Source organism: Brassica napus, chromosome A1 (genome assembly GCF_020379485.1).
Source record: "Brassica napus cultivar Da-Ae chromosome A1, Da-Ae, whole genome shotgun sequence".
In the NCBI taxonomy this organism is placed as follows: domain Eukaryota; kingdom Viridiplantae; phylum Streptophyta; class Magnoliopsida; order Brassicales; family Brassicaceae; genus Brassica; species Brassica napus.
This window is the reverse complement of record NC_063434.1, coordinates 364100-378982: the sequence shown is the minus strand read 5'-3', so window position 1 is coordinate 378982 and position 14883 is coordinate 364100. Positions and strand designations below refer to the sequence as shown.

Here is a 14883-nt window from a genome sequence, read left to right as displayed (position 1 = left end):
AAGGACTGACACTTTTGGGCCTTATAATATACTAGTAAAGCCTATTGGGTTTCGGATCATTTTGCTTGTTACTTTGTTTTTAGTAAAATTTAATTAATTCAGAAATTAAAGTGATTAGTTTAATGTTTTTCATTTTTAAGAACCATAATATAAAACACAACAAAATTCTAGATGTATATGTTTAAGTAAAATAATAACCATTTTTATTATGTTTGTGTTATGTAATAGTTCATAATTCATTTTTAGTTTGCCTTTATATTTCTCTTCATTAATTAATATAGAAACTTCATCATAAATTTTGAATTCCATTCTAAATGTATTAGAAATAGAATAATACACTAGTAAAGTTCACTTCTATTTTTTCTAAAAAAATATGGTTTTATTAAAATACAAATCAAAAAGAATTAGTTATTTTTTTAGAACAAACTAACCTTCTCAAGATCATTTTTAATTGCCAAACCCAAAAAAAAGTCTGAAGTTCTTTTGTGCCAGTCAAGAAGAAGTTTATTAGAAACTAGTATGGAACAGAGTTACACATATGAAAAAGAGTTTTTTTTGGTGTAAATATGAAAAAGAGTTGCACATATGAATTGGTCATATCATTGCTTGTTATCGGAAAAATGCCTCAATCATAGCATTACGTTCCCATGGAGTCGAGTTAGAGTCATCGGAACCCCTCCATGGACTTACTCGGTACTGACGCGCAGGCCGTGAGATACTGGGTCCTACTGCACCTCTGAGATTGTTGACGACCTTTTTATCCCAAACCGCTTCTCCTGTTTCTTTTCCAACAAAAGAAAGGGAAAAAAAATTCAATACTAATTTCTAAGAAATACAAAACCAATTCAAGGGATGAAAGAAGAAGTTTCCCATAGTAACCATCAACTTACTGGTATTGCGAGATTCGTTATCGTATGCTAATCCAGCGAAGGCGATTGTGTTCAGTGATGCAACGAACAAGAGAATAATCAAAGTTATAAGCCGAATTATGTACATTTTGTTGGGCTTTTTTGCTGGTTGGTCTATACTCTTTTAAGTTTGATCACTTTGTAATTTGTATATGTATTTATATGTAGAGAACATGCACAAAGATTAGGTGGGTTACGTTGCTAATTTGGAACGTAGACAAAGAAAACTATTAATCTAGAGCACATTAAACGCGTTCATTAGCATATTTTTATGTTCATGTTTGACTCTTGAGTTATTTTTTATGTTAGTTGAACCGGTCCAACTTCATTTTTTCTCCTCTATAGCATATAAATAATATGTCTTCGTGAGAATATGTTGACGTAGAAACAGACCAAGACCGCAATATAACGAAAGGCAAAAACAAACATTTAATTAGAGTAACATTATAGAATTTGGCGATTCATCATCCTAAACTAGAAGACCATTATTGCACATGCTAACATTTAGCCCATGGGCCAAGGTTTTAATTACTTATCTTGCCGCGCAAGATGAGCGGACATACGTTTCCGAGATATCCGCAGTTCGGTAAACCCTAGAAAGTTATAAACACTAAAAACTTCTTCTTTTCACAGTAATCTTCTCCAGAAAACTTTCTCTCTAATGTCTTCCAAATCCAAATCTAGATCTTCAGCCGCCACGAGCGGTAAAGATCCACCGCGTGATAAAAAGATGAAGAAGTCATCGCTGGCGACAGAACCTACGTCGATATCGATCCTGTCACTTCCCGACGATTTGCTGATAAACTGCTTAGCACGCGTCTCCAGACTGTACTATCACTTTCTCTCACGCGTCTCCAAACGTTTCCGATCCATCATTGCTTCACCGGAGCTTTACGCAACTCGCTCGCGCCTAAACCGTACCGAGAAGTGTATCTACCTTTACTTACGCTTCCCTTTTGACCCCAAAACTTATTGGCTCACTCTAAGCGGTCTACCTTGTCGTAACGTAGCCAACGGGTCAAGTGGCTATTACATGGAGCAAATCCCATGTCCGAACTATTTGCGTCCCGCGCAGTCGTCGACGCTCGTATCCGTTGGATCTGATATCTACAAGATCGGCGGCGCTAATCATTTGCATGAATGCAAAATATGGAAGAGGAACTATTGTGTAAGTGTCTCTGTCCTAGACTGTCGCACTCACACGTGGCGCCAGGCTCCGGGCATGGGGATGGCGCGCAACGCGAACGCCACAGCGACGTTATTTGATGGGAAGATATACGTAGCCGGTGGATGTGATGAAGAGTACGTGAGTAAACCCAACTGGATCGAAGCGTTTGATCTGGAGACACAAACGTGGGTCCCCGTGACGAACCCTCGTATTTTCAGACTGTACGAGGAGGATAGAGTTAAGGGCTTTGAAGCCAAAAGCGTATCACTTGAAGGGAAGCTCTACATTTTTGGGGATGAGGCTGCGGTGTATAATCCCGAGGAAGGTAAATGGTCAGAGTTAGGAAGGGAGATGTATGGTATGTTTCGGGTAGAAAGAGGGTGTCATTGCGTGATTGACGATGTCTTGTTCTTGTGGGATAGATATAAAAGAGTGTTCAAATGGTATGACTCCAAGTCATATTTATGGAAGGATTTGATTGGTGTTGAAGGTTTGCCTGAACTTTCGCCCGACCCTCAAGTCTGTCAAGTGGAGATGGTGGATCTCGGTGGAAAGATTGGGTTTTTGTGGGATCAGTATTTGTATACAGCGACCAATCAGGAGTGTAGGGTTTGGTGTGCTGGGATTGCGCTTGAGAGGCGCGATGGAGATGAGATGTGGGGGAAAGTTGAGTGGTTTGATTCTGTGCTTAGAACCCACCAGTCTTGTTCTTCGTTCCATGTTGTTTCTGCTTCTGTTTGATTTATTTACTCCTCATGAGAACATGGTTGGACGGTTATTATTGTGGGGGTAGTTTCGTTTTTTTTTTGAGTTCCTTTTCTCTTTTAGTATGGTTGTTTAATGTTTCCAGATCAATGCAATTTTCATTGTTTCACCATGGTTCTACTTGTAGTCTTGTAGACGGTCTAGCTTATTTTGACAAAATACCGCAGAACAAACTTTTGTCTGTGTTGCACAAATTAAAGGGCATGTACAGTTCTCTGAAGCTACTCGGGGTTTGGTTCCTTATCTTCGGTTTTAGAACAAACTAACCATATCCAAAAATCCCTTTTTAATTTCAATCCATGGACTTAATCAGTACTGACGCACAGGCCGTGAGAGACTGGTCCTACTGCTACCCTGACACTGTTGACGACCTTTTGATACCAAACCATCAAGAGATGAGAGAAGAAGTTTCCCATAGCAACGGTCAACTTACTGGTATTGTGAGACTCGTTATCGTATGTTAACCCGAAGACGATTGTGTTCAAAGATGCAAAGAACAAGAGAATAATCAAGGTTATCAACCGAACCGTGTACATTTTTTTTGGTTGGTCTATACTCTAAGTTTGATCAGGTTGTAATTTGTATATGTATAATTTGGAACGTAGACAAAGAAAATTATTAAATTAGACACACTAAACGCGTTTATTATTATATTTCATGTGATGTAGAATATATGTTTTTTTACTGAAGATATATTAGATTATGATGTCAAAATAATCTGTTATCTTGACTCTTGAATTTTGTATGTAGTTGAACCGGTCCAATTTCATTTTCCTCCTCTAAAGCATATAAATATAATACGTTTTCTTGATAATAAGTTGAAGTAGATAAAAGACCAAGACCAAAAAAAAAGTTATGTAACGAACGTAAAACAAACATTTAACTCGGAGTAAAAAATACAGAAGTTTGGCGATTTATCCTTCTAAACTAAAAGGCCATTATTCACATATAAGGATATAACCCATGAGCTAAGGTATTGATTATTTATCTTCACGCACAAGATAAGCGGACAACTTTACGTTACCGAGATATCCACAAGAAACCCTAGAAAGTTCTCCCTAATCCAGATCTTCAGCAGCCACGAGCCGCAAAGATCCACCGCATGATAAAAAGATGCCGGAGACAGAACCTATGTCGATATCTTTCTCGTCTCTTCCTGACGATTTGCTCATAAACTGCTTAGCCCGAGTCTCTAGACTGTACTATCCAGCTCTCTCCTGTGTCTCCAAAAATTTCCGATCCATCATTGCCTCACCGGAGATTCACCAAACCCGGTCGATCCTAAACCGTACCGAGAAGTGTGTCTATCTTTACCTAAGCTTCTGTCGTGATCCTGAAACATATTGGTTCAATATGAAACGTCGACCTAGTCGAAACATAGCTAACGAGTCAAGTGGCTATTATATGGAGATGGTCCCATCTCCAAAATATTTGCATCCTGCGCAGTCTTCGACACTCGTAGCGGTTGGATCTGATGTCTACAAGATAGGTGGCGGTGATCATTCCACATGCAAACTCTCGAAGCGGAAGTGTTCTTATAGTTTCTCTGTCCTTGATTGTCGTACTCACATGTGGCGCCAGGCTCCTAGCATGTGGGTGGAGCGGGACTCATCCTCCACAGCGACATTTTTTGATGGGAAGATATATGTAGCCGGAGGTTGTGATAAAAGGTACGTCGGTTACCCCGACCGGGTCGAAGCGTTTGATTTAGAGAAACAAACTTGGGGCTTTGTGACTAACCCACGTGTTTTCGATTGGTACCATAAGTATAAGGCAGCAAGAGAGTGTCATTGTGTGATAGACGATGTATTGTTCTTTTGGGAATCAGGAGCGTTCAAATGGTATGACTCTAAAACACGTCTATGTAAGGAAGTGAGTGATGTTAAAGGATTGCCTGATCTTCACGACCCTAAATTCTGTAAAATGGCAATGGTAGATCTTGGTGGAAAGATGGGGCTTTTGTGGAATACTAAGACCAGTCAGGAATGCAAGATCTGGTGTGCTGAGATTACGTTTGAAAGGCGGCATGGAGATGAGATGTGGGGGAAGGTTGAGTGGTTTGATTCTGTGCTTAGTACGCACGAGTCTTGTTCCTCGTTCTATGCTGTTTCTGCTTCTGTTTGATGTATTTTACTTTTCATGATAACATGCTTGAACGATTATTATCGTGGGGGGTACTTTCGTTTTGCTTTGAATACTTGCTTTTTTTTTGTGTGTGTGTGGGTTCTCCTTTCTCTTTTTATTGTATGACTATGATGAATGGTTGCTTTTTTTTTAGCTCAATGCAATTGACAATTTTTCACTTCTATCTCACATTATAAATCTGATATATGCGGTGAGAAAGGTAAGAACTGATGCTGTTGCTTTCATTATCTTTTTCAGTTTTGACTCTAATATTTTCTGGTTATCAAGCCATCATAGAACCAGTCCAACATTTCTCTTTTTCTTTTATATATGTTTTTGGAGAAAATCTACTGGATTAAGAAAGTGCTAAGAACCTGTTATGTCACTGAATAAAACACGCTGAATAGTTGAATAAATAGTCTTCTTTGCATCTTTTACGAACTAGTATCATGAACTTCAATAGATGAGAGAAAAAATTGGGAGTAAAACAAAAATAATGCATGGGCTTCTAGTTCATAAAATAAAAAGCCCATCGCTGATATTGACATAATATAAGCGTGTAACATACGCAATTCGCACTATATTAACTGTCTTCTCCGCCCTAATTCATTTCATCACATTTAACCCTCAAAATGTCGACCAGAACTTCCGCAGTCGCGAACGGCGACCAACCACCGCGTAAGAAGATGTCGAAGCAGTCCCCGGAGATCTCTCTTTGGTCCCTTCCTTACGATTTGATATTGAATATCATAGCGCGCGTGTCGAGAATGTACTATCCAACTCTCTCCGTCGTCTCCAAAAAGCTCGGATCCGTAGTTGCCTCACCGGAGCTTTACCAGACCCGCTCTCGCTTAAACCGCACCGAGAGTTGCCTCTATCTGTGCTTACGCTACTATCGAGACCCCCCTCTTGACCCTAACCCACATTGGTTCGCTCTCTGCATGAAACCAAACCGAACCCTAACCGACCGTCTTTTCATCCCAGTCACGTCTCCCGATGTGCGTCATGAGCGATCTACGGGTCTAACATCTAAGGATGTTAGCATCGTAGCCGCTGGGTCTAACATCTACAAGACGGGCGGGTACACGCCCTCTTCTTCTGAAGTCTTGGTGCTTGATTGTCGGTTCAACACGTGGCACAGTGCTCCAGTGATGCGAGAGAAGCGGAGCTCCCCTGCCGCAAGCTTAGTTGAGGGGAAGATATATGTAGCGGGAGGGTGTGAAGATGTCAACTCCGAGAACTGGGTAGAGGTATTTGATCCAAAGACTCAAACGTGGGGAAATGTGACCAATCCTGGCGCTGAGATACGCCCGTCATCAGGAGCTGAACTCGAGAGCTTTGGAATTGAAGGAAAGTTGTACCTCTTTGGTCATAACCGTAAGTGTGTGGTTTACGATCCCAAGGAAGCTAGATGGAACCCGATGATAGAGTTGGGTATGGGTATGGATATGGATGTGGTTATGGGTATGGGTATGGATATGTATGAGGCTATGGATATGGAAATGGATATGAATGGTGTGGCTTCTGCAGTGTCCTATTTTCACTGCGTGATAGGAGACGTCTTGTTTCTTTGGAATGAAAGAGAGTTTAGATGGTACGACTTTAATGCAAGTTCATGGAAGAAGTTGAATGGTGTTGAAGATTTGCCTGATTTTGATGGAGATTGTAAAATGGTGGATGTTGGTGGAAAGATGGCTGTCTTGTGGAAGGTTTTTGGACGTGGCGAAGAGAGATCTATTTGGTGTGCTGAGATTGCGCTTGAGAGGCGCGGGGACGAGATGTGGGGGAAGGTGGAGTGGTTTGATGTCGTGCTCACAACCCACGAGCAATGTGGCTTGTTCGATGCGGATATTCTTTCTGCTACTGTCTGATTGAAATGACTGCTAGCTGATGAGAACATGTGGCTTGAACGGTGATGAAAAAGAATGAAGAATCATTCACTTGTGCGGGTGGTTTCGTTTTTGTTTTTGAGTATTTGCTTTCTTTGAGGTATATCTCCCTTTGGTTGATATGCGACTCTAATGAATTATTGTTTCATGTTTTTTTTTTGAAAGCTTTCTTTATAATTGTTTCATGTTTTTTTAGCATAATAGGATTTTGCATTTGTTTCACAAGTAATGTGTTGATGATTTAGCTTTGCTAATTGTGGTGGCAATTATATTGACCAATGCAAAGAACTTTTATTTGTGTTTGGATAAAAAGGATACACTTCAAACTACATTGACGAGAATAATGAGTGGTCAGAAAAATGGAGGTTTTGCTGTTTAAAGGTAAACCTATCTATATATTCATGTCTTGATCACGGAGCTACTAGAATGGGGTTACTTTTAGTGTGAAAGAATCTATAGTTCTATTATCATGAAGGGTCCTTTTACATACTCAATGGAAGAAATGTGACAAGATGCTCTCAGTGGAAGGGAGTTCGGTCGTGTGGGTGAACAAAGATCTTTGTTTCTATTTCCTTTAACTTGGGGAGGCTTTTCTTGCTTGCGTTACAATCTTGAAAACACCCACCAATTTCAGTTTCAAAGCTGGGCTTTAAGGCCCATTAATATATTATTAAAAGGATTTTGATAACTATTTTCTAAATGAGCCCATAATTTGATTTATCCCTCTCACAATGGAAGAAGTGTGACAAGATGTTCTCTCTCTCTACTTCCGTCGGAGAAAGTTGATTCTTTTGGTATAGCTGATTCCGACAATGTCGTTCCCGGTAAAGAAGAGGAAGACGATGAAGAAACCGTCGGTTAATAAGAATAAAAAAGCGCCGCCGCCGCCGGAATCGACTCCGAATCCTTCGCTTCCTGATGATTTGCTACTAAGCTGCTTCGCACGCGCCTCGAGACTGTACTATCCTACTCTTTCACTCGTCTCCAAGAGCTTTGCATCTCTCGTTTCTTCACCGGAGCTTTACAAGACCCGATCCTCTTCAGGCCGCACCGAGAGCTGTCTCTATGTGTGTCTAAGCTTCCATCCTGACCCAATCCCTCGCTGGTTCACCCTCTGCCGGAAACCTGATCGAACCCTAACCACCAAGAAGAAACCAAGTGGGTATGCTTTAGCTAAACTCCCAACTCCTCCTTCTCGCTCTGCGCACTGGCCGTTGGATCGGATATCTACAACATTGGCGGACCCATTGACGAAGCCAACGAGCCCTCGTCCAGCGTCTCAGTCCTGGACTGTCGGTCCAACACGTGGCGCGACGGTCCAAGCATGTTGGTGGAGCGGGACTACCCACACGCCAATGTGATTGATGGAAAGATATACGTAGCCGGAGACTCTAACTCTACTTCTCCCGACTGGATGGAGGTTTTCCACCCGAAAACACAAACTTGGGAGCTTCTGCCTAGCCTCCCTGCTGCGGAGATGCGACTCCTATATGATTCTATAAGTACAAGCGCAGGGATCGACGGAAAGGTACACGTTTTCGGATCCTGTAATGGTTTGGTTTACGATACGAGGGAAGGTCGATGGGAAAGTGCGGATATGGAGATGAGTTCGGAATGGGTTTGGTTCTCTTACTGTGTGGTTGAGAACGTGATTTACGTTTATAACAACGAAGAGTTCAAATGGTATGATTCTGCGGTAAGACTCTGGAAAGTTTTGAAGGGTTTGAAAGGACTGCCTAAGTTCCCACGTTATACTGCTAGATTGGCGGATTTTGGTGGGAAGTTGGCTGTTTTGTGGGGCAGGGGTGTGGCTTCCAGTGGCTATGTGGACAAGATTATTTGGTGTGCAGTGATTGCGCTTGAGAGGCGCAGCGATCAAGAGATTTGGGGTAAGGTTGAGTGGAAGGAAGCAGTGCTTAAAGTCCCCAAGTCATGTAGCATTGACTATGCTCTTGCTGCTACCGTTTGATGGCTTAGTTATGGGACCGACTTTGATTGTCATGAATCTTTAGTAATATCATTTTGCTGTATAATTCTCTGGCATCATTTCACTTTGTGTAAAACCTTCGAGGGCTTAGCTTATTTTGTGACCTATGAAATGCCTGGTTTTGTTGAATGTAATTTTCAACAAAAATGCATCATTTGATTGTAGTTTTCGTGGTTAACTGGCGTACACATAGTAGTTGGCTTTCTAGTTCTTCTTTGCTTAGAAGGCTCTGAACTTGCTCAAAGGCCTGATTATGAATATGATTGAGCAGTTAGAGAGCTTTATCAAAACTAACAAACTGAAATGTACAAAAAGTCAGTAGGAACATAGAGGTTCTGAGACATACCTCAATGGTGATTTCAGTTGGTGTAAGATCTGAGACGCTTCTATACGTCCCGAGCTTTGATTTAATATCTGAATAATTTGGAGTAAACTAGTCACAAAAATGGCCTGAGAGATTGTGGAAAGGCTATAGAACATTGAAAATGAGAATGACCATTACTCTCCAAGGAGACTCACCACGTGCTTCCCAAATAGTTGAAAGACAGTTTAAAGCCTATGTGAAGTCACAAATGATCAGAAACTCAGTTATCTATGCAAACACCGTATAGATTTTTATTATGTTTTTTTCTTTTCGAATGATTTGTATTATGAACTCGATTAGTATTATACTATTATGGAATTTCAATGGATGAGGTAGAAAAATAATGCATAGGCTTTAGTTCATAAAATCAAAAGCCCATCACTGACATGCTTTTAAGCCCAAAAAGTTGGTTTTGAGTTTCCTCACGCCCAATACAAGCGCGTAAGTCACACTCACTCTATAAACCGTCGTCTCCTTTCTAATTCATTTCATCACATTTCACCCTACAAAATGTCGTCGACAGCCGAATCTTCCGCCGCCGTGAACGGCGACAAACCACCGCATAAGAAGATGACGACACAGTCTCCGGAGATCTCGATTTTGTCTCTTCCTTACGATTTGCTACTGAATTGCCTAGCGCGCGTCTCTAGATTGTACTACCCAACTCTCTCCCTCGTCTCCAAAAAGTTCCGATCCGTCGTTGCCTCGCCGGATCTTTACGAGGCTCGCTCCCTCTTACACCGCACAGAGAGTTGCCTCTATCTGTGCTTACGCTATGATCGCGATTACCCTCGTAATCTTGACACGTATTGGTTCGTTCTCTGCCGTAAACCAAACCGAACCGTAACCGACCGGTCAAGCGGCCATCTATTCATCCCAGTCCCATCTCCCCAACTGCGTCCTGCACGATCTATGAGTCTCGTAGCCGTTGGGTCTAACATCTACAGGATCGGCGGGGACATGCCCTCTTCTTCGAGAGTCTCGGTCCTTGATTGTCGATTCAACACGTGGCACAGGGCTCCAAGGATGCGATTGAAGCGGAGCTCCCCTGCTGCGAGCTTAATCGATGGGAAGATATACGTAGCAGGAGGGTGTGAAGACCCCAGTTCCGTGAATTGGATTGAAGTATTTGATCCAAAGACCCGAACTTGGGGAAATGTGGCGAACCCTGGCACGGAGACACGCCCAGGAGCTTCAGTTAGAAGCTTTGGAATTGGAGGAAAATTGTACATCCGTGGTAATGAGAATGTGGTTTACGATCCCAAGGAAGCTAGTTGGAACCCGATAGGATTGGGAATCGATATGGCGTTTGCGGCATCCTTTAATCACTGCGTGATAGGAGACGTCATGTTCCTTTGGGACGACGACAGAGAGTTTAGATGGTATGACTCCAAGGCAAGTTCATGGAAAAAGTTAAATGGTGTTGAAGATCTGCCTAATTTTTATGGGTATTGTAAAATGGTGGATCATGGTGGGAAGAAGATGGCTTTGTTGTGGGAAGGTTATTTGCGTTCGGAGTTCGTGGTTTGGTGTGCTGAGATTGCGCTAGAGATGCGCGATGGAGATGAGATGTGGGGGATTGTCGAGTGGTTAGATGTCGTGCTTTCACTCAACGAGCCGTTTCGCTTGTTCGATGCAAATGTTCTTTCTGCTACGGTTTGATGAAATTACTACAGGTGAGAGAAGTGAGAACAGGTTTTAACGTTTGATGGGAGAATCACTCACTGGTGTCGGTAGTCTCGTTTTGTTTTTTTGTACATTTGTGTTCTTTAGGTGTCTCCCTTCCGCTGACATGCGACTCTAATGAATGGTTGTTTCATGTTTTTAGCAGAATATGATTTGCATTCGTTCACATATAATGTGTTGATGATGATTTAGCTTGTTTATTTATGTTGCATAGAGAGAAGGATAGGCTTCTAATTACTTTCACGAGAAGAAGTAACACATGGATGCATAGCTAGTGTTTTGGTTGTATATACTTTATAGTACGATCTTCGACGGAAAATGAGTGTTTAAGTTGCAGAAAGTAGGAAGTTTTGCTGTTTAAGGTAAAATGTATTGAGCAAACCAAAAGATTACTTTCATTGAAACACTAGGGATTAACCCGGGCTACGCCCGGGTTTTTTATTTTTTTCTAATTTAAGTTGTTAAATTATTTATATTAAGGCTATGATTTATATTTATATAAATGTTAAAATGCATGTCATAATTAAAATTTATTTTTAAATTTTAACACGTTAAATTAACATATTTTTTACTATTTAAATATTTTTTTGTAATTTTATTGGCTATCTAGTTATCATATTTAGCAAAACTATCTTTTGAGTGTTGGAATAAATGTTTTAGAGATTTTATTAAACTGCAGAGTATTTTTGGATCGACCACATGCTCAACATTCGAATGATCCGTAAAAAGATGGTCGATCTCTTTGGCCAGGTAAGTATAATTTTAGCAAAAATATCTTTTATTTTCAAATATTAAGTATATAACTATTCTTTTTAATATTTTTTTAATTGTATTTTTGATTAAATTATTGTATTATAATGGTTATGTAAATATTTTTTGTGATGTTTGAATTTTTGTTGTTCGTATACTTAACCTAGATGATATTGATGTTTAACAATTTATTGTTTTCTGGAAATAAAAAATAATGATATATCAAAACGTATCTAAAACTTGTTAAATGATAGTATAATGTAAATTACATCCATTATTTGAAAATAAACATTTGTTGTTTTTATTTTTATTTTAAATCAGAAATTATTTTTATTTAAAAACATTATTCATATATAATATAATAGTTTAAGTTTTGAAGATTAATCTATATATATAAATTATGTATATTTTTTAAAACATAATTTAAGATATTATATATTGAGTATCTGAATAAAAGCTGAATTTCTTATCTTGAAAATCAGATATTTATATTTTTGTCTTCATGTTATACTCACCAATCCATCATTGATATGTATAACTCAGTATGTTTTTTTAAAAAACTTAGTTTTAAGTAATAAACGAATTTAATAAATTAAATTCATCACCTATAATGTTCTGTAAACTATATTTGAAAACTCTCTAAAATTATATTTTAAGCATAATATTATTATTATTATTTAATTTAAGTTATTTTAAACATAATATATGCTAAACCAACTTAAATTATATTTACAATAGGACCATCCTAAACCGGTTAGTAAACCAAAAACAATACTAAACCAACATGAACCAATACCTGATTCGGCGAGGAAGGAAGTGTTTCGGGATAAACGCTTGAATGATTATTAACTGAAATGGTTTGATCATGAAAGAGTTAGTATGAATATTAACAATAAAATTATAGATTAGATTAATTTAAATTTGTAAGAATACCTTTGAGTCTATGAAAAGCAATTCAATTCCCATGAATAAGTTTGACTTTTGGAAGTTGCGGGTTTCCCAACAATGAATCCACCTAACAAAAAGTTTGCTGTTATAAAAAAATCTCATTCAAGATCATTAAAGGTTTCTGAGACGGCAAGAGTTGATAGTGAAACCATTTTTTTGCTCGAGTGCTTTGAAATTTTCCTTAATAGTGTGAGGTTGATGTGGATGGAATAATGAGTTTTATAGAGACTTTCTTGATGTAAAACTATACATTTTTTTTTGTTTAATGTGGTATTTCCATTTTTATATATTTTAATACCATTTTAAGATAGAAGTACATTTAAAGATAGATGCTTAAATCTTAATGTACTTTTTCCATTTTTTTTAATGTTTATTTCCATTTCTTATATTTTTATTTACGTAATATCTATATTTTATATTTTTAAATAGATATTTAAATATTAATGTACTTTTTCCATTTTTTAAATTGTGTATTTACTTATATTATATATTTTACATTTTAAGATAGATGTTTAATGCTTGATTAACTTTTTCCATTTTTAAAAAATTGTGTATTTACTTATTATTACATATATAATTCATATATTATATATTTACATTATTTAATTATTATTTATTTTCATGTATATGTATTTCCATTTCTTGTACTTTTAATTTACTTAATATCTCTATTTTACATTTTAAGATAGATGTTTAAATCTTAATGTATGTTTTCCATTTTTTTAAATTGTATATTTCCATTTGTTTTACTTTCTATTTACGTAATATCTATATTTTAAATTTTAATATATATTTTTAAATCTTAATGTAATTTCCCATTTTTTAAATTTGGTATTCACTTATATTATATATTTACTTATTATTTATTTTTCTTTATATTGTGTATTTCTATTTCTTATACTTTCTATTTACTAATAATTTTATATTTTAAGATTGATTTACATTTTAAGATAGATGTTTAAATACTAATGTATTTTTTCCATTTTTTTAAATTGTGTATTTCCTTTTCTTATACTTTCTATTTTCTTAATATCTATATTTTACATTTTAAGATAGATGTTTAATATTTAATGTACTCTTTCCATTTTTTAAAAATTGTGCATTTACTTATTATTGTATATATAATTCGTATATTTATATATTTATAATATTTACTTATTATTTATTTTTCTATATATTGAGTATTTCTCTTTCTTATACTTTATATTTAGTTAATGTCTATATTTTGTATTTTAAGATAGATGTTTAAATCTTTACGTATTTTTCCATTTTTAATGTAAAACGGCAATGTTTAATAGAAGAACTTGGACAAATAGTCAAATAGTTATATTTATGTTTTTTTTTCTTTTTTTAATAAAATGGTAATGTTACATTATGAAGATAACCCTTTTTTTTAGTGAACAATGGTAATCTTACATATGTTTAATGTAGTTTTTTCATTTTTTTATGTTGTATGTTTACATATTATTGTTATTTTTAAATGTAAAATGGTAATTTTACATATGTTTAATGTAGTATTTCCATTTTTTATGTTGTATGTTTACATATTATTTATTATTTTCGAAATTATATATAATTTTTTTTTTACAAAATAGTAATGTTACATTATGGAGATAAGCCGTCTTTTTTTTTAAATGAAAATGGTAATCTTACATATGTTTAATGTAGTTTTTTCATTTTTTATGTTGTATGTTTATATATTATTTTCTTAAAATAAAAATGTAAAATGGTAATCTTACATATGTTTAATGTAGTATTTCCATTTTTATGTTGTAAGTTTTACATATATTTATTATTTTCAAAATTATATATAATGTTTTTTGTTTTTTTTATAAAACGGTAATGTTACATTATGGAGATAAGCCGTCTTTTTTTAAGTGAAAAATAGTAATCTTACATATGTTTAATGTAGTTTTTACATTTTTTTTAATGCTGTATGTTTACATATTTTTTATAATTTTCGAAAATAAGTAATATTAAAATGTAAAACTATATTTTAATGTCATGTGTCATCTTTTGAGATTATATTATATATTTACTTATTATTTATTTTTCTTTATATTGTGTATTTTTATTTCTTATACTTTCTATTTACTAATAATTTTATATTTTAAGATTGATTTACATTTTAAGATAGATGTTTAAATACTAATGTACTTTTTCCATTTTTTAAAATTGTGTATTTCCTTTTCTTATACTTTCTATTTGCGTAATATCTATAGTTTACATTTTAAGATATATGTTTAAATCTTAATATACTTTTTCCATTGTTTTTAAGTTGTGTATTTCTTTTT

At 36.3% G+C, this 14883-nt stretch overlaps 4 protein-coding genes and 1 pseudogene across 4 annotated transcripts; all 5 read left to right on the top strand.

Moving 5' to 3' along the window:
- Positions 1–163: 163 nt before the first annotated feature.
- Positions 164–2824, top strand: LOC106369475 (putative F-box/kelch-repeat protein At1g61540). The gene has a single exon (XM_048777652.1). The coding sequence runs from the start codon at positions 1570–1572 to the stop codon at positions 2815–2817; it is 1248 nt and encodes a 415-aa protein (XP_048633609.1). The 5' UTR covers positions 164–1569; the 3' UTR covers positions 2818–2824.
- Positions 2825–3934: 1110 nt separating this feature from the next.
- On the top strand, positions 3935–5005 carry LOC106369467 (putative F-box/kelch-repeat protein At1g61540). The gene has a single exon (XM_048777669.1). The coding sequence runs from the start codon at positions 3955–3957 to the stop codon at positions 4963–4965; it is 1011 nt and encodes a 336-aa protein (XP_048633626.1). The 5' UTR covers positions 3935–3954; the 3' UTR covers positions 4966–5005.
- A 452-nt stretch (positions 5006–5457) lies between these two features.
- LOC106369457 (F-box/kelch-repeat protein At4g39590-like) lies at positions 5458–7321 on the top strand. Its single transcript, XM_013809612.3, has one exon. The coding sequence runs from the start codon at positions 5598–5600 to the stop codon at positions 6834–6836; it is 1239 nt and encodes a 412-aa protein (XP_013665066.2). The 5' UTR covers positions 5458–5597; the 3' UTR covers positions 6837–7321.
- Positions 7322–7435: 114 nt separating this feature from the next.
- On the top strand, positions 7436–9005 carry LOC106353856 (annotated as a pseudogene).
- Positions 9006–9663: 658 nt separating this feature from the next.
- On the top strand, positions 9664–11078 carry LOC106354745 (F-box/kelch-repeat protein At4g39590). The gene has a single exon (XM_013795040.3). It carries the CDS (start codon positions 9716–9718, stop codon positions 10865–10867), a length of 1152 nt encoding a protein of 383 aa, XP_013650494.2. The 5' UTR covers positions 9664–9715; the 3' UTR covers positions 10868–11078.
- The last annotated feature ends 3805 nt before the right edge of the window (positions 11079–14883 follow it).

What these genes read in the sequence shown, in the direction of transcription:
- LOC106369475 (XM_048777652.1), top strand. Translation starts at nt 1,570, where the DNA reads ATGTCTTCCAAATCCAAATCTAGATCTTCAGCCGCCACGAGCGGTAAA.
- LOC106369467 (XM_048777669.1), top strand. Translation starts at nt 3,955, where the DNA reads ATGCCGGAGACAGAACCTATGTCGATATCTTTCTCGTCTCTTCCTGAC.
- LOC106369457 (XM_013809612.3), top strand. Translation starts at nt 5,598, where the DNA reads ATGTCGACCAGAACTTCCGCAGTCGCGAACGGCGACCAACCACCGCGT.
- LOC106354745 (XM_013795040.3), top strand. Translation starts at nt 9,716, where the DNA reads ATGTCGTCGACAGCCGAATCTTCCGCCGCCGTGAACGGCGACAAACCA.